Source organism: Ischnura elegans, chromosome X (assembly GCF_921293095.1).
Source record: "Ischnura elegans chromosome X, ioIscEleg1.1, whole genome shotgun sequence".
In the NCBI taxonomy this organism is placed as follows: domain Eukaryota; kingdom Metazoa; phylum Arthropoda; class Insecta; order Odonata; family Coenagrionidae; genus Ischnura; species Ischnura elegans.
The window spans coordinates 44,124,096-44,145,841 of NC_060259.1; the positions used below are offsets into that span (position 1 = coordinate 44,124,096).

Here is a 21,746-nt window from a genome sequence, read left to right on the forward strand (position 1 = left end):
CAATTTTGAGTTAACATAGTGGAAAAAATTGAATATAAATTGATACCTTAATACAATACAATATAAATAAATGCATTAATAAATACCTAATAAATTGATGCAATAATGCAATTCAGAATAAATTAATACAATACAATTAAGCATAAATAAATCTAATATGCAAAGTATTTAGAAGAAAATTATTTAGGTTTTAAGTACTTATATAGTTAGAGATTACAGTTTAAAATGCTGTGTGTTGAAAAAAATTAACAGTGCGTCAGATGAATGTTCCAAGCGTTGTTTATGATTTGCGTAATGTATCCTTTTTACGTCTTTCCAGCTCAAGAGTGATTGCCACTCTCCATTAACCAAATGTTCGCCAGATGGAATAATGCCAAAGGCGCAGGGGAAAATATTCAATTATCTTCCCACTACGTTGTCTTTAGTTCACATTCGTTTACTCTTAAGTATGAAGTTAAAATGCTTGGATATGATGGCGGATCCTTCTTAGCGCTGTCCGCTGTTCACACCCGCGCATGACGCAATCACAAGAACAACCGTGAAAGCATCACCCTCCGTGTCCTTTTCAAATGCCCTCTCCCCGATGAGGTAGCGACCTTGCCGCCTCTATTGTTCGTAATTTTAGCGCTCTAGTTATCCCAGAACCGAAAAACGAACTTCCCACTTTTCCCGCCGCCGAGCGCTGCTGTTGGGTTCACTTTGCTACCGGCGCTGGAGGGGCGGTTAGGTGGGAGGGGGCGAAGGGGGAGGGGAGGGGGTGGGGGAGACCATGTCATCGATCCCGCTTGTGTCGGCCAGTCTTGTGTGCGGTAGGGCGACCGGGTGGTGGCCCTTATGGCACAGGCCTCGAGAAATGGGTGTGTTGCTTGAATACTCCATCTAAATTTCGTGTCTAGTGTGGTGTCTCGCGAGCTAAGCGTCTAGGATGGATCGCCTTTTGGAGAAATTGCGGCAGAACATGGTGAGTGTATTTTTTTCTCTCGATCGTTGTGAGCGCGCGGTTCCCCTTCAAGCTCTTCGGCTATCCAGGGAATGACTTTATGATGTCCTACAGCTGAGAGTGGGGAAGGATTGTGACACGGGAATGTTTTTATTGGACCACCTCCAATTGTTCAGGTGCATTCTTCTTCTCGCCATGTTTCAGTGACAGGTTGACGTTGTCAAAATTAATTAAATAAACGACACCCTTTTCTAACCCTCATTCCTCGTGAAGTTCATCGAGCAATAATAAGTATATTGTTCACTTAAATTACTTGAATGTAGTACTTACTATCTTTGGAAGAATCGCAAATGTGACATGTCTCAAGTCTTAGGCAAACGAATGTGGTAAGTTTTATTTCATTCGGACAAAGTTTTTCAGTGACTGCCTATTTTATTCCGCATAATAACGGAGCAGGTTTCGCTAGGTAACTGCTAAACATCGCAATAAATATTTGTAGTTAGCGAAAGTAGGCAATCGTGTCTCTCAAAATTCGATTTCGTTTTTTGTATTTTTCATTCATATGATACGAAAATGAAAGAGATGAATTAATATTAGTCAATATTGAGCTTACGACGTTGGAAAACTTTAAGTTGTTCATTTCGCAAAATATCTCTTGTGTGTACGCGAAGTTTTACTCTCCTTTTATGTTAATAGTATTAGAGTAACTGAACCTAGCACACATGGGCGCTCTTGAACGAGAAGAAAGTAAGGTGTAAATTTATCGTCATGAACAGTCCATGAGCATGCAGTACAAGCTAGTATCGCAAACAAAATATAAATATTTCTCTCAATCATATTCTATCTTCAGGTGAGATTCAATCCTAGCTCATATTATGACAGTGAAAATAACATTTTATTTCCATCCAGAGAAATCAGCACTGTATTTCACCTCTGAGTTTACCAGCTACTATACCATGTTAGTTTGGCGATAAAAAATAAAAAAAAACTAGATTACTAAAGGAAAGACTAGAAAAATATTTTGAATTAGATTAAATTTTTTGTGGGCGTAAATTGGAAGATGAGGAAGTTCAGCCTTAAATATTGCTGAAGAATTTGAAGTAAAAATCAATTGGATATACATCGGGCATACGTGACAGGACGGATGGGCGCACGAAACGCCCGCGTTGGCCAAGGGTGCAAGGGCGAAGCGGCGATCGGACCCGCCAATGGAAGTGGGGTTCGCCGCGGTATGGCTTCCGCGATGCGTCGCGAAGGCCGATTCCAAATGCCTTGGCCTACTGAACGTGAACAAAGGCGCTTCTCCAGCATGTAGCCGTGGAATACCCTTTCATTTTCCACCGAAGCTTGGCTGGCGCATTGACTCCCGACTCCGGTGGAAACCTCCGCTGCGGGTGAAAGTTGAAACGTAATTTACGATACGCTACTTTTGCAAATAATGTTAACTTCATGCCTCGGGTATTTCAAGGTATGAATCGTTTAGATCGACTGGAGTCTCCACTGGAAATTAGGGGCCAATGCAAGTACCTGGGATACGCAGTGTCGGATGTTTGTCCTATGAAGTACAATTTTATTCGATGTAATGAAGTTAGTGTTAAATCGATAATCCATCAACGATTTTACGGGAAACACGTATATTTTTAAAAGATCATTGATAAGTAATTTAGATACGTAGATTAATACGAAAGGGACACGTTTTATGATTTATTTCTGAGAGGAAAATCCTACTTTCATTGTGGATTTATTATAACTCTTATGTATCTGTTGATTTTTGAATCATTTGGTGAAATGAAGAAAAATACGGATTCAAATTTTTTCGATTCCTAAAATTTTATTATTGTTACCTATTTGAAGTTACCATTTTGAATATTTCTCTTGTGGTTATAACCTTAACCCTTTCTAATCCAGAGCTGCTTCCGGGCGTAATTAAATTTCAAGATTTCTCATTTTAAAAATGTGGAACCTTTTCTACTGAATCATAATTATTTTGGCAGCTACATATTTATACATTAAACTTTACAGCACAAAAGAACACGTTGTTTAAATATTTCCTAAATAGAGCTGCAAATATATGTATTTTTGATGTTACTTAGAAGCAAAATTGGGTTATAATTGGCTTGTTAGGAATAAGTTGACGTAGTAGACGGGAAGCCCGGCGTGTTTTGACTCTTTTAAAGTTGTAAGTGTTTAGGGACGATATGAATTCATCTCTGCGAAGTTTTGCGGAGTTATTCTTTTATAAGAATTCTATAACCTACTATTAAATATCTATGAACTTGCAATATTATTTATTAATTTAACTTCGTCGTTGATTTTTTCTGCAGTTGCTCTATAGCTTTTGTCTTTGTTATATATCAGTGGCTACAAATTTTCCTCATACATTTTTATTTTCTACCTTTGTACTTTAATAGGCTAGAATGGTCTAAGATTCATATTTTTCAAAATAATCACTAGTATTGGCAATGGATGAATGTATAAATGACTCGTGAGGTTTGGTGGTAACCTTCTCAGGTGGAGTTGGGTTATGCGAGTGTGAGGATGATTGTAATTTACTCTGCTGACGTATATTGATGAGTTTGTCAATCCATAATGTGTATGCGAAAAGTTTGGGACTTGTTGTACAATATATCTAGCAGGTGATAATCTGTATTTTAAATAATTGTGTATCAAATTATACTTGTCTAATATTTTTTATCAACGTTTGCGTTGTACACTGGCAAAAATATAGGTCCAGGAGTACTTGAAATACAAAATACCGCTCCAAATGTATTTGAAATACAAAATACATCTGACTGGGGTATTTGAAATATAAACTACAGAATAGTATTTTTAATACCTTTTAAAATACTAAATACATTTGAATGGAAACTGAGAGATCTTAAAAGAATATTACCTGCCTCGGCACGTTAAAGATGGTTGCAAACATGAAGGAAACGATTCCAACGAAAACAAATTAATCTTTGAAGCATAATGTTACAGAAATGCAATCAGAGCTACTGCAAAAAAGTATTTATGAATGCATTTTTTATAATGGGAAAATACAAAAAATCTGTATTTGTTATACAAAAAAAATGAGATCGTGTAATTAAAATACAAATAAAAAATGTATACGTATTTCATATTGTATATTTACGTATTACAAAATGCTTGTATTTGAAATACTGCCCAGTACTCCGGCTAGTCGGTTTAAGTATTAATTTTCAATGCTTAGTAGACCCTGTATCGATAACAATGAATGATCTGTAATGGTCATAATGTTTGTCACTCTTTAACGATGAAGCATTATCATCTATGATCTCTGCTCCGAGAATGGATTCATTAATTTTTGTTTTGGGTGATTTGGATTGATTTATTAACTATTGATAGAATCTTATGTCCCGGGTTTCGATGTTAGACGTCCTAAAGTGTATCTCATATTCTACACGTAGGATCGATTTTTTCCATTGTTATCAGCGGTCCATAGATGCAAAGATCCTATCCATAGATATTATGAATATCTTCCTTTAGAGGATGCCGTTCCTTCAGCCGCACTCAATCGGTCTTCTTTCGCTGCGTTTTACTCGTTTAAAATTTAAATTAAAACTAATTTTATCATATTTAAATTTGCAGTGTACGTGACGTAGGGCCTTGGCAACATTTCACTTTATCTCTAATATGAAAATTTTGTCTCAGCATTTTATCATGCATGAAATTATTATTTTCGAGACAAAGTCAAGGTTTCACATAGGTACTCTACTTATATCTCGCAAATTTCAAGATAGTAATGCATATCTACATTCTACCCCACAAGCCGCCTAAAAAGGACTCTGGCAGGGGGTGTTAGAAAACCAGTGGTTTACACATAAAAAGAAAATTCTCAAACAAAATTACGACGAGCATTTATTAATGTCTTTTATGGTTCGGGGGAAAAAGGGTTTGCCATATCTAACCGTTCGGCAAAATGTATATCTGAATTTATCGTTTCTATCGGACCTGGAAATATAGTGGGGTCTAAGATGATGTTCCCCGTGTCGCTCCTAAAGATATCCATTCTCAATTGCTCAAGAGTTTTTAATATAAGTGCTTCACTTTAATTTAACATTTAATTTAATTGTAAGTGTTAACGAGTGATTCGACGGGGACAAAAGACAAAATACCACCGGTGAAGATTGAGTTATGTGTCCTCTTAGTGTGCAACTATCGTCTCTGGCATTTGTGCGGCCTGTCGATGGCGGTGGTGGTTTCCAGGCTCTTCTCTGAGACGGTTTACTAAGTACCCTAAGTGTTACACCGTAGTGGGTCCACTTAGCGAAGGAAGAAGCCGTGTATGGCCGAATCCGTTCCTAAAAACGCTCCCTCCACTCAATACCTATCGATCTTTTCTGACACAGTAGCTGGCATCATTTTCACGGTCTACTGAATTCTTAGACTATTAGATGACATTGACGAGGAAGTAATCAGCACCATCACGCCAGAATTATATGGTATAATATTCTGGCGATTACGATTTCCTCCCTTCATTCATGAGGTTTTTTTGTTTAATCTATACCATAGTTTACTGAGATGTATTGGTTAACATTTTTATCGTAAAGAATGAATCCTACCGTGTACCAATGGCAACTTTGGTAAGGGAACCGTAACTGGTATGCATAATCTTCTGCACTTAACTTTATGCAAAAAAAATTGAAGCATTAAATGTGTAAATTATATTACTGTTTTAATGACCTACTTCTTGAGTTTGAAAATATGTTACGGTGGGTAGTTAGTCGAAAGTGTAAGTAACGAGTAATTGTTAGGAAGAGTGGGAGAAAAGAGAAGTCTTCTAAAAAAACTTGAGCAGAAGACGGGACAACTTAGTTGGTCACATTATGAGACATGATAGCTTGATGAAAACAATCGTAGAGGGAAAGGTGGAAGGGAAGAAGGGCAAGGGACGTAAAGACCAGCAAAATAGGAGAGAGGAATGGAGAGCTGTGTCTAACAAATTTTAGGATTGTTGACTTATGATGATGGTGGGTAGTTTGGAATAGAGTTTTACGTGTTAAATTTTAATCAAAGTAGATAGTGAAGTGAACAAGTGGAATTGTATGAAGAAAGCTCATTAGGCTAGTAGAGAATGAAATAATGTCCAGAGACGTAAATAGTCCCCGGTACACCAGGGCACAGTGATGGCTAATATCTTCTTGTGGGTTGAGATAAGATCAACGGAAAGAGCCGTAAGCCACGCAATCGTAGTTAAGTCTCCGTGGGACGTACACCCGACAATTCTAGCCGAGTCACGCCATCGTTGCCGCAAGCTTAGTCGGCAGAGGAGTACCTGCTAAGGCTTAGGCGCTGTGCACTTCTCCGCCGTTGGTAGCAACATACCATTTCAACAGAAGATACTGATCTATAATTACTCCAAGAATTTATGCTTTGTCGGCCCAAGCTGCAATCGTAAGATTAAGGGCTATGCCTGCGACCCTTTTACACTCCTCCACTCAGTACCTTATTTTTTTTACTGGATAATGATAAGTAAATGGTCTCTGGATTATCTTTTGTAGTTAAATAATTTATTGCGTCATTGAGAGACCTTCCATAAGGGTAGCTTGAAAATATTGAATCATACGCGTAAAATTAATTCTATAAGGAGGCCCTGAGAGAAGTCTTTTTTGTGAAATCCTCGATTTTGAGCGAAGTATTTCGTAGGAGTGCAGTATTGGCTTCTAGTCCCTCTACTTAGGGGTTAGATGGAAGATGGGACTTTCTAGTCCCAATCTCGCCCAATAAAGGCGTTAATTATTATTATTAATATTATTACTTCTTTTGAAGCGTTCTCCTTCGAGAATGCATGAAGACCTCCTTGGTCACGCGTTTGCAACTCACGGGAAAACGGTCGATTTCTGTAGGAACCACTTCAGCCGGGTAGATGACGTGAAACGGTTGAGAAGGAATGAAGTTATCGTCACCGTATTACCTTCCTTGGAACATTTTATGCATCGCCCACATCATAATTCCACACTCTTAGGACCTAAACGCAGGAGCAACTGGCTTTGGTCAGTAAAGGGATTATTCAAACACATGATGATTTAATATGCCAAATAAATAACTTTCCAATGCTATTCCTCGAAATCACAAGCATTATTCCGTAAAATATTGGAAAAAGTGGATCACATTGCACTAATCACCTTGCCGCGGACATATTTTAAAACCGATTAAAATGCGACCGAAGCGGCAACGGAAATCAACCTACAATTGAATGGAATTCGGCAAGGGGACTTCATAGAGGAGGCCCAATTCCTTCCCACAGAAACTAATTTCTGTTGGTGTCTCATTTTAATCGGTTTTCAAAAATATCCGCGGCGGGATGATGAGTGCTATGCGATTAACTTTGTTTTATTATATTGTGCATTATAATGTTTGTAATTAGGAGGAAAAGAATTGAAAAATTGATGGATCGCATAATCATATATATGAATTTCTGCTAACGCCCCTAATCATACTTTATTTCCCCGTGTAAATCGGATCACTTTGTCCGTCAGCGACGCGAGTGGCGATTTATGGAAAAACCGATTCAAATATCTGGTGGGTGACAACACATTCAGAGGACGACTTTAGCATCCTCTTTTGTAATATTCTTGTAATTGAGCCTCCGCTATGCGGTACTCTTGAGCAAAATGAAGAAAAATATTAATTTCCTATCTTCGGGGAGGAACTTACTTCTTGATATTGAGGCCCGCCGCCATCTTTAAGGTGAATGTCTCCACGCCAGCTTGGGTAATGTGGAGTTCGAAGCGTGAATGCTCATTTAAACTGTCATCCGGTCGGTGACCCCAGGAAATGTCACCGGCAGGATTAAGAGGATTTTGACCGATCGTGTTCTATCCATTTTTAACGAAGAATTACTCGTTTATTTCTAATGCCATCACTTACGGATTTGTAGTGTATTTGTAGCTATAGTATGAAGACTTGGCCCTTTCGTCAGAATTTGCCTGTATTTTAAATGTAAGCACTTTATATCTTAGAATAACACAGTGGTCAAATGTGGACCAGTTGTTACGTGCGTGGGTGCAAAGACAACTATGTATTCCTATTTCCATTAATATCCAATCCCTTACTCCAGTGCTGGGCATTTTTGAATATTATTTTATTTTACAACAGGACGTAGAAAGATGAAATAAAGCTGCCATGTTTAAGACTACTGGATTCCTGGTGTTCTTATTTAAGACTCTACAATTTAGTGTATTTTCTACACACTAATTCGTCTAATGAACAATTCATGGTAGATATTCGACCATAACAATATGGCGGAAATATAAAAGTCGATACAATTTAAACAGACGCATTATTATATTCCGTTGCCCGCAGTTCTGCGAAGCTTTTATTTCAAAATTAGCACTTAAAGTGTTAAGTCTCGGAACATAATTTCGTTCTCTACTAGCCTAATGAGCTTTCTTCATACAATTCCAGTAGTTCACTTCACTATCTACTTTGATTAAAATATAACACGTAAAACTCTATTCCAAACTACCCATTATCATCATCATCAGTGTGATAGCAAGGCCGATAGCAAGTATTTATTTTCCATATCTAAAATCTCCATTCCTCTGGTCTCACAATGACGGAGATGGTTTGGATATAATCTGAACGAAAGCCACGCCAATCTTGATGAAAACTAGACTCAATTGACGTACTCCTTGTTAAATGATTGATCGATGAAATCGGATACACATTCATGGCAATTATAAAATCGTGCGCGTTAGGCATTGTGTATTACACGATATGGTAAGAATTGTGAATTGAAGCTCCAGTACAGGCGAGAAAAACGAAATATTCGGAGCGGAATGTGTTATAAATAATCGTCATTAGTCAACAATCCTAAGATTGGTTTGACGCAGCTCTCCATTTCTCTCTCCTATCTGCTAGTCTTTTCATAGTGACGTATTTATTTTCTTTTACATCCTGTATAACCTGTCCTATGGAAGTCATTCGGGGCCATCCTTGTCCTTCTTCCCTTCCACCTGTGTTTCTACGAACGCCATCATGTCTCATAATGTCAAGGTTTTTAGAAGACCTATCTTTTCTCCCACTCTTTTTAGCACTTCCTCGTAACTTACACGGTCAATCCATTTTATCTTCATCATTCTTCGGCAGCACCACATTTCGAATCCCTCCCCTCTTGACTTCTCTACTGCTGTCTACGTCCGAGCCTCGCTTCCATAGAAAAACATGCTCCATTTGTAGTAGCTAATGAATTGTTTCCTTGCTTGTATTTTCAGCTGAAAGAAGATTCTTCTTCTTGTAGAAAGCCTTCTTTACCCGCGCTCTTCTACAACCTGTTTGTTTCTTGCTTTGTCTATCGTTGGTAATCCTGGCTTCCCTGTGTGTGTTTTCCCAAAATGTGTAGGGGAAACAAGGGAGGAATGGGACAGTGGCAGGTATGGGACAGTTCAGATTCCCCTCTCTTGATTTACGATTTTTAGCTCTTTCTTTTCTCACATACATGAGAGGCAGTCGCTGCATTTCCTCCTAAAATGGCTCCTACCTCACTTTTGTGAATATGAGTTAAGAAGAGGATATAGCTTTTCACAGCAGAATTAGTAACTTTCGTGAGATGCTTTATTTAAATTTCTATTATTTTAATAATGATTTTCTCCCCCTGAAAGTGCTGATGAAAATGCATGTCCTTCGGGTGTATAACTGGTAATTTTAACAACATTTAGTTACTTATTAATGCCTTATAATAAATGTTAAATACAAAATAAGGGAAGTCTGGGACATCAGATATGTGGTAGGAATTGGACAGTGTCCCACTCCTTCCAAGTACTGATATCTTTTTAAGATAAGGCATTTTAATTTTTAGAATTAGGTAACTATGCCTCATAAGTGATCCAGAATGGTACCAGTGAAGAAATCCGGATCTGGTACCAGTGCCAAATTGAACCATTCTGGAAGCTGTGAAGATGGTTTGTGATGAAGGCATAAGTGTGAGAGAGGTAGCAAGAGAAAAGAAATCATCAAAATCTGCATTATCAAGAAATGCACTGAAATCACTTGCTTCCAAGGACAGTGATAGCGTAATTTTTCAAAGTAATCTTATATGTTAAATGGTTTTCTTCTTTTGTACTACACAGGGAAAGGTTGTAGTAATGAGCAAGATGATAGATATAATGTAAAATTCATGAAATGGGAGCCAATTAAAAATTTTTCTTCTCGACAAGAATAAATTTGTTTCATAAAGAACAAGATATTGTTCTGAAAATAAATTCTCCAATTACGTTAAAAGGCACTGAAAGAGTGAAATCCTTGTTTGCATTTGCTACCACTGCCATAAATCGTATAAATATGATCAGAAATAACTACCAAATGTACTATTTACGTATTTTGAATCAATCATTTATTTTTTATTGCCATTTCTGCCATTTTACGGTGGCGTCCCCTTCCTCCCGCTTAACTGTCCCATTCCTCCAGGAACGAGGGAGGATTGGATTAATGTCGTATGTTCAGAAAATGATAAGTTCCACGGTGCTGAACGATTCTAATTCTGTGAAATTTAGAAGGGTCAGGGCAACTAAGGATGGCAAAAAATTGATTTAAGATGCTAATATCTTCAGAAAAAATTGTTTTTGAAAATGCGTCCCGGTCCTCCCTATTCTCCCCTACTCAATAATATTAAAATCGTTCCAAAACACACCCTTTTCTTAACACTTTGAGTGCCGGCTGCTAAATTTAAAGCCCAACTGAAAAATCCAGCCATTTTTACTATATTCGTATATTTTTTAAAACATTAGCATCAAAAATATATTTATATCGCTGTGCATTTTAATAAAAATGGACTTTGCTCTTCTTTATGAATGAGTTGAATAACATTTATTGCTACTTTTTAAATGTATATTTTAACTATGGAAACCTACTGTTTTTGAAAAATAAAATAGTTGCAACAAATGCTATACCGCCGTAACATTCATAATAATTTTTTTAATACGCTCAATTTGAACTATTAAAAGCATGGAAATCATAAAAAAGCATTTTTCCAAGCAAAGCATTATAAATCCTGGATGACAAAAAGGGTCAATGCACCCTCGACGAACGGTCCATTGGCCCAAAGAATTTTCACACTACGTAAGTGTCCTAAGATGAGGATGCCGGTAGCTACAGAGGACCTTTCGTCCTCAAGACATAAATTGAACTCTTTTTCCATCGAGCAGTTGATTTTTGAAAAAAACAGAACCCTGGAACAGTAAACTGGACAAGTACCACGGGCGAAATATTAACGGCTTCACGCATGCAAAGCCAATTAAATGGAAAGACGTAATATTACGTCCGTGGCAATCCTCAGAAGGATTAGCAGGACGTAATATTACGTCCATGGCACGCAAAGTGTTAATCCTTCTTATTGATTATTATTACTCTGCATGCCGTGAATATTTAAGAGGAAGTTTTAAACGAGAATTGATTCCAGATAAAAATACCGGTCGAGAAGGAGTGATGCATCATCTTAAGACAATGGCAAAACGAGAGGGAAACGGGGCGTTTGGACGGAAACGGAAATATCTGCTGTCTTAACCACGAATATTAGAAAAGAGTTAAGTCCTTAAGTCGTCATATGAATGTGTTGTCACCCACCGCATATTTGAATCGGTTTACGAAAGTCGCCACTCGCGTCGCTGACGGACAAAGTGATCCGAGTTTCACGGGGAAATAAGATATCATTAGGGGTGTTAATAAAAATTTATATACGTGATGATTTGATAGATCAAATTCATAATTTGTCAATGCTATTCCTCGCATTTGCAAAGAGTATACTGCAAAGTATTGTAAATGAGTGTATGTAACTGCATTTATCGGACATGCGCCGTGGACATTTTTGAAAACCGATTAAAATAAGACCGAAGTGGCAAAAGAAATCAGCCTCCTATGGGATGGAATTGGGCCTCCTCATCGCAGTACCCTTGGTCTTGCCATAGAGATTTGCTCTCAGGCTGGCGGGTAATTTGCAATGGAAGGCAGGTGTGGCTGTGTTGTCAAGGGTAGGAAAGGCAAGAGGAAACCTGGGATCGACGTAAGCATTCTCCTAACGCAAGGCGCCGAGAGGATTACGGTATAACGTCCCATCCGACGGACGGTGTATAAACCCTTTCTAAACCAGTGCTGCTTCTAGGTGGAATTGAATATCAAGACCTCTTATTTAAAAAAAGTGTACATTGCTTCTCATTCATAATTTTTGTGGCAGCAAAATATTTCAGCATTAATCTTTACAGCACAAAGCAGCGCGTAATTTCAATCTTTCTTGAATAGAGCTGAAAATGTATAAGTTTTTGATGTTTCTTAGAAGCAGCCTTGGGTTATAATGGGATAAGGCCGCTTTACACGGCGCACTTGATTTCACAATGTTACGCGGGTACGAAGGCGCAGTCAAATTTGCGTCGTGTAAAGCGCTGAAATTCTAGAACGCATGCGAGAATGCATGGACGTGAGATGACAAAATAACCCCTTTATTAATTTCGTTCGGGGATGGGCGCAAATTCACGCCAGAATGAGAAATTTATGCATTTCTAACCTGCACAATTACGTCCCCCGTATAAAACGGCCTTTGGTTATAATTCAGTTGTAATTTCATCCGCGGAGCACCAGGATATGGTTTTCTAAAGAGTATTCCTGTCCCTGTTGGCCGTGATTTAGCCTTCAGAATGAGCGGATGATAAAGTCCTGCACCAATGCTATCCCCAAGTTGTCCGGTATGTCTATACGTTGGAGGTTCACATCTTGAAAAAATTCGTAAAGATAGAAGAATGATTGCGATGATTGGTTCTTTCTATTTCTACAAAAATTCTACAGAAATATTTATTCTCTCTCACTCAGTGATTCAGCCCGAGTGTTAGTGTGTAAGTGAGGCTATAGCTCACCCAGTCCTTACGCACAGGCGTATAAATTTTAAGTGGGTGGTTTCCGGGGTTACTTTGTGGAATTTGCTGAACGTTGTGGATGAATAAAATTTAAACTTTGTTTTTCCTCAGGACTTTTATTAAAAGGCCATCTCGTGTTTTTTTTTCTATGCATTAATTCATTTAAAGAGCAATTCTTGGTCGATATTCGACCAAAATATTATATAATATGGACAATTGTTAGTGTTTTAGTGTAAATTAGAGTTTTACACGTTATCGAGTTTAAGCATTATAATATTTAGTGTAAATTTAACATATTCAGGTCGGTTCTTTTCCCTGCGTCACTTCGCACATTTTCGTTCGGAAGGTGTGAATAGAGCACTATTACACCCGGGATTTGGAGTAGACGACCGTACATCTTCTATATTTTCATTGACGCCGTGGACACGTGGGGAAATTAACTCGGAGTGCGTGTTCGTATGTATTACCATAGAGTAAGTAAGGATAGTCTTACTCTATGGTATTACTTACTGTACCTTACATTCATTAACATAGTATTGTTACATTTTTTTCGAACAAAAAGGATTGATTTATCTTTCCCGCTTTACGTGATATTATCCAAGCAGCAGTCAATATGCCAACAACATTCAGACAACTTTTCAGCGTTAACATATGACATCCGAGCAATATGCATGTAAATCCAAATAAAGTTGTATGGATATCTGTCAAATATCCAAAGGACCCGCCACATAACGTTTCAGGGATGTCTAATATAATGAAAAATAATTGAAAAAAATAGCATAAAAATCTTTGCTTGGCTCCTTACAGTTGAGGGATTTTTTCACGTCCTATGGAAAGAAATTGGTTTCTAAATCCAGGATCGACGTAGAATTTCCTCAATCCTTAGAGCGGGAAGATTATTTCGAGTGCGGGCTCCCTACTGCCGTCAAATCTGACATTAAAATGGAGACCCTTTACAGCCTTTTGTTTCGAGCGTCGACGACGGATTTCTCTCCACCTATCTCCCATTTCCCGAATAATCCTGCCCTAACCATTCCGCCCACTTACACTTAATGGCACAAATGACTTCTGAGTCGTTCGCCTCTCCCGATAATCACTACTAGGAAACGCTTTCAAGAGAAATGTTCCGAATGTCCCAAAATCCACTCTTAGTCCTCAGGGCTTGCTTCTAGGTGCTGTATCAGACCTCATGCCTCGCCTCGCTCGATCGTGTTCCGCAAATCGGCTCTTAAACGCTTGTACTCGTCCCTATTCATGGGGTCAAGATGGAGACGTGATTAGCTCAACGGTAGTTAGAACGGTAGCCTTGCTTCATCGTGTAACCCTTGACGTCGTGTAGAAATTAGGAGGTGACTCATTATGGATAATTGTTATAAGCTCGCTGTTTTAATCGTTTAATCCAGAAAATAATTATACTTGATTTTCTGAAAACCATACACATCGATCAGGGTTCTAATCTTCTGTCTACAAGACCACTCGCGGTGGCTGCACCGTGGTAAAAAGCTGCGGTCAGCGTGGAAACTCCCGTCTTCATCGTTACTATGGAAAAAAGATAGTGATCTAAATACTTGTGAGTTGATGTTATTAAAATCCTTACATTTTTCCTTAGCAACTGTTGAGATTGGAAGAAAAATTTCAATTAGAATTATACAACTTGAGGAAAACGCCATCCCTGTAAACAGCCAATCAGACGCATCTCGTTATCTCGGTTTTACTGATTCATCATTAGGCGCATGTGCAGAACCCGGTTCTTGTTTCTGGGGTCTGGTAGGGTTCAAAGGCTGGCTGCATCGTGTAGCCCGTGACGTAATAATCATTAATGCAAATCAGTGTACGTATAATTTTTTATTGTAAAATATTTTTATTTAATCGTTTTATTTAGCCAATCCAAGGATACTTTTGTTAATCTTTCTGAATTCGGCCACTTCAGCGGCCTTTTCGTCTGGAGGTACTTAAAAAAAATAACTATGCGTCGGTCATCTTCAATAGGGGTGTTGCGCAAGTATAGTTGCTACTTAAATTCATTTGCGAAGGGCTTGGTCTTCAAATACTCGTATTAAAAATAAATTCTTTGTTTCATTTCTACACTCATGGCCACATCCTTTGCTTATGACAACTCTTTACTTTTTAAGCCAAAGTTTTCCCAAATATTCCGTAAATTTTGCTGTTTGCAAAATGTGACTTATTTTTATTAAATTTTCGAGAAATTTTATTATCAAGATGCGAGCTTCCGAGATTGAAGTAAAGCATAGTATTCTCGTATTATCTTGTGATTTAGCATGGTTGAAACGATATGCTGTATTACGGACTTTGTGGCACTAACTAAGTGGAGGAAATGCAAATATGGCGAAGTATTTATGGGCTTTATATATATTTATATTTTATATTTTATTTATGTATATTTATTTATCGTGGATTCCACTGCCTTAATTTTCAATTTTCCTCGTTCACCGCTATTAAATATGTCGGGAAATTGTAAAATTTATCTCATTTTCCAGGAATCGTTGTTTGTTGTTCAAGGTGACAACTCGCTGGGCCGCCCTTAAGCGTTCACATTTTTTTGCGAAATATCTTCCTATCTTTAATGAATTTAGATGCATTGAGGATAAGCTACATTGAAAGATGTGCTTTAGGGTTAAATCTTAACGTTATGGAATTTATGGTTTTTATATTCACCATCAAACATAAAAAAGTGGAATAAAAGCCTAAAACATAATATATATGGACGTGTGGGAGTGGGGAGCCAGAAAAAAGGTTGATGGTGCGATTTATGTGTGTCCATGAAATCAGATCTTCGGAGGACCATATGGTACCCGTGCTAGATGTTTTCAATTTTACTGGTAGCCGCGTTGGCAACAGAAGCAATCCTTATGTATCGCTGGTGCAATATGGCATCGTGGCGTCAACGAAAGTTATTGCATCCGAGGGAGAAGTGTTTTGTGTGCCTTTGGAGAGTAAAGAGGGAACAAAAGATATGATGCGATTAGTCATTCAGATATTTAGAGGAGGGATTCCGTAACATATGTACGAATTCTGGGAAAGTGTTGGGGAAAGGGATTAAATGGAATTGCTTGTTTTATGAGTTAAAAATTGTCGAGCCAGATAAAAAATTGTATGTATTACATACTAGCAGGCCACCCGGCGTTGCTCGAGAAGGATATTTGTCAGCATTCGCGGATTTAGGGGGAGGGACACGGGGAAACGTGCCCCCCCCCAAACGCTTAAAAATAGACAATATTTTTATACGGTCATTATTACGTTCGTTTTATTTTGTGTATTACGGAGTCTTAATTATTTAATTTCATATAAAAATAAGAGAATGTTGCGTGTAGTAATTGTTTTATCTTGCTTTTAATCTCAAGTATGAGAAGATCGTTAGAGCGTAGGTTTCCGCGGCGATGATCTGATCTCTGCATTTCTCCAGGGTTTTCTTCCGCGTCAGCCTGACGCGGAAGAAAACCCTGGAGAAATGCAGGTATGAGAAGATCGTTTGCTTGTCAGACCCTTGTGCCCCCCCCCCCCCGGAAAAAAACCTGGATCCACCCCTGATTGCCAGAGAAGGGGGAAACTTAGAACTTGGATTTCATAGCGACATAGCTAAACTTTTTATGTTTTCTCTTCGAGCGTGCCAATAGGTGTTCCTACCTGGCAGGATTTCCAACCGCAGAAGTCGCATGGATTGATGTAACAAACGGTATTGAGAAAACGACGCAAAGGTCGCGTCGGACGCAACCGAATGTGGCTTTCTGTAGAAAGATTGGACAGTCTGCCATTTCAGTTGTCATGGATCGTTGGACTAGAGATCATCGCAGCTTCTCATGCAAGGCGTTTCATTCAAGGGGACTGCATAGAGAAGGCCCAATTCCATTCCATAGAAGGCTGATTTCTGTTGCCACTTCGGTCGAATTTTAATCAGCTTTCAAAAATGTCCGTGGCGCGGTGATGAGTGCAAGGCGATCCACTTTTTTCCAATATATTTCTGTATGGTCTTTGCAAATGCGAGGAATAGCATTGAAGAGTTATTAGTTTCATAAATCACATCATCATGAATGTAAGTTTAGGTTAACACCCCTAATTATACCGTATTTCCCCGTGAAATTCGGATCAATATGTCCGTCAGCGACGCGAGTGGCAACGTCTGCAAACCCAATAAAATGAGCGGTGGTTGACAACAAATTCAGAGACCGAATTGAGGATTCTCTTTTGCATTCTTCGTGGTTTTATTAAAATGGTGGAATCTTCGTGCAAACGCGACGAGCTTTTCGTCATTTTAAAATTCCGCGCAACCGGTCTCTTCTGAAGGTTTTTCAAACCGATCCACCCAGAATCATCCAAGCTCTCAAAGAAAGTCTTGCAGACGAAATACCGGTAATACCTGTCAACATGCCACGAGAGGTTATGCAAAATTTCCAGGCCAGGCAGTAAGAATGCCTTGACAGCGATGGTGGAAATTTAGTGGACAAAGTGTTTAGGGAATAATTTTCCTCGTTTTTTGTATTCAAAATCGCGTTTTTGTACATTCAGTAAATTAATAAGAAAATACTTCAAAAGTTTGTTTTCAACAACCAATTACTGTAATTGATCATGCTGTTTCAATGGCGGACCCTGTACATACATATTAACTTTGAACATAAATCAGGAGGTTTGCAGTTTTCAATGGGCCATTATTGGATTACGAAAGCTTGTAATTACCGACCAGTGGCAAGTCTCGCGTCTATTGTCTCTACCTTTATGAGCCTTCCGCGGGAAGCGATTACCGACTGGCAAAGGTGCTCTTCTCTTGCCTGTAACTCCGTGGAACACCCTCGGGCGGTAACTCAATTTTTTGAGCGCGTTGAGTTGGGAGCCCTCGCGAAAAGTTTGTGGGCTAACGAGTAACTCGATCGCACGCCTCGTAATGGAATAGAATGGTTTCAGTGAGGTGCAATGAATCTTTTTTACCCTTAAATGCTGTTAAAGTTAGTCGATTTATGTTATTGACCTGAATTTTTAAATGTTGATTAGCGTCTCGCAGTATAGGTCTATGAATGATATGCAAAAGTTTTGGCCAACGTTCTGATGTATTTTTATACCATCTTTAGGGCTATGAATGAATAAAATTACATTAAATTGATACATGAAGGCAGGAAAGATTATTGCAATGTTTTTTTTACAATAATAAGATTAAAAATTCAGGTCTACATAATTTAACAGGAGGAGACAAGAATTTTTACATTTTTAAAAGTAAGTTAATCTATTATGCCGGAGTAAAATTGCGTGTTGAGTATCGCAATTTCAAATTTGATTTTTGAATAAAATTTCGCGAGCTTACTTTAATTTGTTTCGGAATTCCTGAGTTTTAGCTGTGGAATATGGCCGGCTTTGGTATCAGCGGGATCCTTGTCTTCCAAACTAGAGGTCGCGGATTCAAATCCCGTCAGGGTGGGTTTTGAAACCCACCAGGGCAAAATTGTGTATGCGTGTTCATCAACTCAACTGTCCGGTCCGGACTTCATCGTCTTTAATTCGGTTGTTTAATAAGGAACACATTGTTATCATTGTACTATTATTATTATTTTTATCAAAATTTTCATGAAATTTTCTCCAGTTTTTTGAAGTAAAGAGTATTTTCACCTAAGTACTATCATGCCGGATTTATTTATTTTCTTCTATAAATGTACCAATGCTGGAAATGTAAAAGTTGCACATTTTTTTCTCATGGGCTTCCATGCTCACGAAAATGAACGAAATCATTATTATAAAATAGCTCCTTACTATGCTGTTGAATTGACAAATTTTCTTGTGATGTGGCAATTAAATATTATTATGGCCTTTTGAAGTTAGATGTGTGTATTTGGATTAAGGTTGAGCATTGCAAAATTGCATATGAACGGATGAGGCGTTCATAGAAGTGGAGTATTACGTGATATCTGAGTATATTTAATCAAGTTTTTTTTGTCGTTGTTTCTTGTTACACTTTATTATTTAACCATTTGTTTAAAAATCCAATGTAAAAGGTCTCATGTACTGTTTTTGGGTTTATTGCAAATAAATAAATAAAATAAATAAATAAACTATTTTGTATTCGTTTTGGGATGATACCGATAGCAGAGACAATAGGCGTTATTAAAACCGGTTCCATTTTCCTTTTATTTCTATTGCTAATTTTTGGTACTTGTTTATTTTTTCGGCTATTGCCTTTTCAATGTTATGGGAGAATGGTGCTGCAATATCGACTATACAACAAGTTACCAGTTACAAGTTAGTGATAAGTAAGTCGTCGTTCCCAGTTGTTCTGCGAATTAGGCTGGGAGACGCCAGAGACTCGGAGGCTGCGTACTAGGCTTACATTGCTTGAAAATTGAGAATAAATATCAGCTATTTTGGAATGAGAAAGATGAGGAAAAAACCATATCCTCGACAATTAGGTGATAATTAAAATAGTTTTACACCGTGCCGTCACTCTCAAAATAGTTTTACGAAATTATTTGTATCCTTACTATTGAGTTTCAAGCTCAAGATTCATGTTATTTTCCTAGGTGTAATGTAACTTGCGCTTTGATATGAATTAATGACCACGTTTAGATGTATAATTATATATATTCCACGTTTTGTCACGGGCAATATTGTTTAACAAGGTAAGTAAGGTATTTTAAGCCATGATCTATAATTTTAACGGATTTGAATGTAAAACAGGTTTTCTTCTTGAATTTAATCTTCATCGAGGGGGATTTTTATTCGTACATTTATATAGATATCCTCTATTTAAATTGATACATATATTTATTCATTTTTAATGAGTGTTTTTTGATGGACATGATCCTGATTACAAAATTATGGGAAAATATGAAAATGGCGATTAAAGCGTTCGCAGAGAAAATAATTTCGGTTTTATTATTAAGCATTAGATTTTCTGCCACTATACTCAGTGGCTTATGGCTTCATATTTCGTCTTCCTTGTTATAGACATGAGAACAACTTTGAATAATTCACGAATTTAAAAGGTATTTATAATTAGATTCTATTGACTAGGTTTGATATTCTACTTATTTCCACCACCGCGATGCAGTAAATTTTGATTTATAGTGTTGTTTTATTAATATATATGGGGCTATCGCCTTATTTTCGAATATGAATTAATAATTGACTATCGCGGATGTCCAATTATATTGGCTCAACTTCAATTCATTTCGTCTGGTCATTATTTTATGAAGTTATTCATAATTAGTACCTAACGGTGTCACAAGTTGAATCTTGCTGTGCGTGTCCAGTTCGTAAAAGTGGGCAACTGCGATAAAGTTTAATTATTTCAAATAATTATCGCTCTTGCTTCGAGTTGAATAAATCTTAGCCAGTGTGTGTGAATCCAGCGTTCTACCACATAGAATTGTATTAAGGTATTAATTTACACTGTATTGTATTGAGGTATTAATTTACATGTTATTAATTATGAACATTGTATTGATTTATGCTTAATTTTTATTTAGTGAACTATAAATAGTTGATTTCTCCAATTTATGTTGCTTAAAAAAAGAATGCATAATTTTGTTATTAAAAGGCATAGATAGACCCAGAGAAATTCATAAATTTTACATCCTCTGGGAAGAGCATATGACTCTCCTAGCCGAGACTGAGGCAGGTTTGGCAATCGAGATTAAAGTGAAAATCAGTTTGTGTTCAATATTTTAGTTTCCGTTAACGAGGTGTAGGAAAGATAGCAAATAATGTGGAAAGTTAGGTGATAAATCAAGGCAGATAAATGCATGTAACCGCAATCCATCCGGTGGATGTATGAATTATGTTGCCCCTTATGGCACATTGTAATCGGTTTTCATAAATGCCTGCAGCGCCGCGATGAGTGATGAGCGATCAATTTATTCTCAATATTCGCAATAGAGTGTTCTCTCGCAGTTTTCCGTGGCGTTCTTGATTATATGATCTCTCCATTTTTCGGGTCCTTGCCGCGTTGTTTGTCTTAGGGTGACAACAGTTTCGCCGTGACAACAATATCGTATTAAGTAGGGAAAGGATATTAACGTTTTCATGTGCTAAAACTTAAAATAGACCGAAATTTCAGTTCAGATTTAAATAAGTTAGGATTCATTAAGAGAATCTGTCCAAAATTTAGCAATATTCATTCTTTAAAGACAGTAGATTTATATAGCTCTACCACGTTCCAAATTACAATATACCCTATTGTTAACTGGTCACCTTATTATAATACAGACTCAATCCGGCTTGAACGTGTCAAAATAAATTTCTAAGGACCTCGTCGTAGTTATAGAAATACTCACCCACTTGTTGTTAATTACCATAGAAGAAATTATGCCTTTAATTTACCGCTATCCAGAATGATGAAGTAAAACTAAAACTAGACCAAACTGTCGGTGAAGCCTTAAAGAATCTGGGATTCATCAAGAGAATATATAAATAATTTAACAATATTCACGCAATAAGGACAGTAAATATGATTCCTATTATCAAACCAGGATAGGCATAGATTAATAAACTAGTTCCAAGTATTTATTTATCCATGTATTCATTTAAATGTAGCAGTTTTTGTAACAAATTTTACCGTGCAATCCTGTATATAACGACTTTAATTGGTTTATACCATATGTGTGTTTATTGCTTCCCATCATCTGTGAAGTTTTATGTAGGAATATGGTTAATGGCTTAACCCGAAAATAAAGAAATAAATAAAACTGGTTTTGTGCAGTACATCCGCTATCATTTGCTAAATAGAACATAAGAAAAAATTTTCCCCTTATGTCCATCCATTACCTGCTCAATAATTTCTTCAATCTTTGCCATAAATCTTTCATATAATAGTCTCATTTATGAAATATCTGCGATCATTCTAAGATTGCAATGGCGCGAAAGAATTTTACATGCATCGATCTTCATTTCCTTACTCTTTTTTCTCGGCGCACTAGCGCTAACCATCGTAAGTTGGCAGGGTT

The 21,746-nt window shown here is 37.5% G+C and overlaps 1 protein-coding gene across 1 annotated transcript in view; it reads left to right on the plus strand.

Moving 5' to 3' along the window:
- The first annotated feature begins 825 nt into the window (after positions 1-825).
- The window catches only part of LOC124171392, a 156,610-nt gene continuing 135,689 nt past the window's right edge, over positions 826-21,746 (plus strand). The window contains exon 1 of the mRNA XM_046550563.1: positions 826-961. Within this exon, the coding sequence (XP_046406519.1) occupies positions 926-961 (36 nt within the window). The 5' untranslated portion in view covers positions 826-925. The remainder of the gene's footprint in view (positions 962-21,746) is intronic.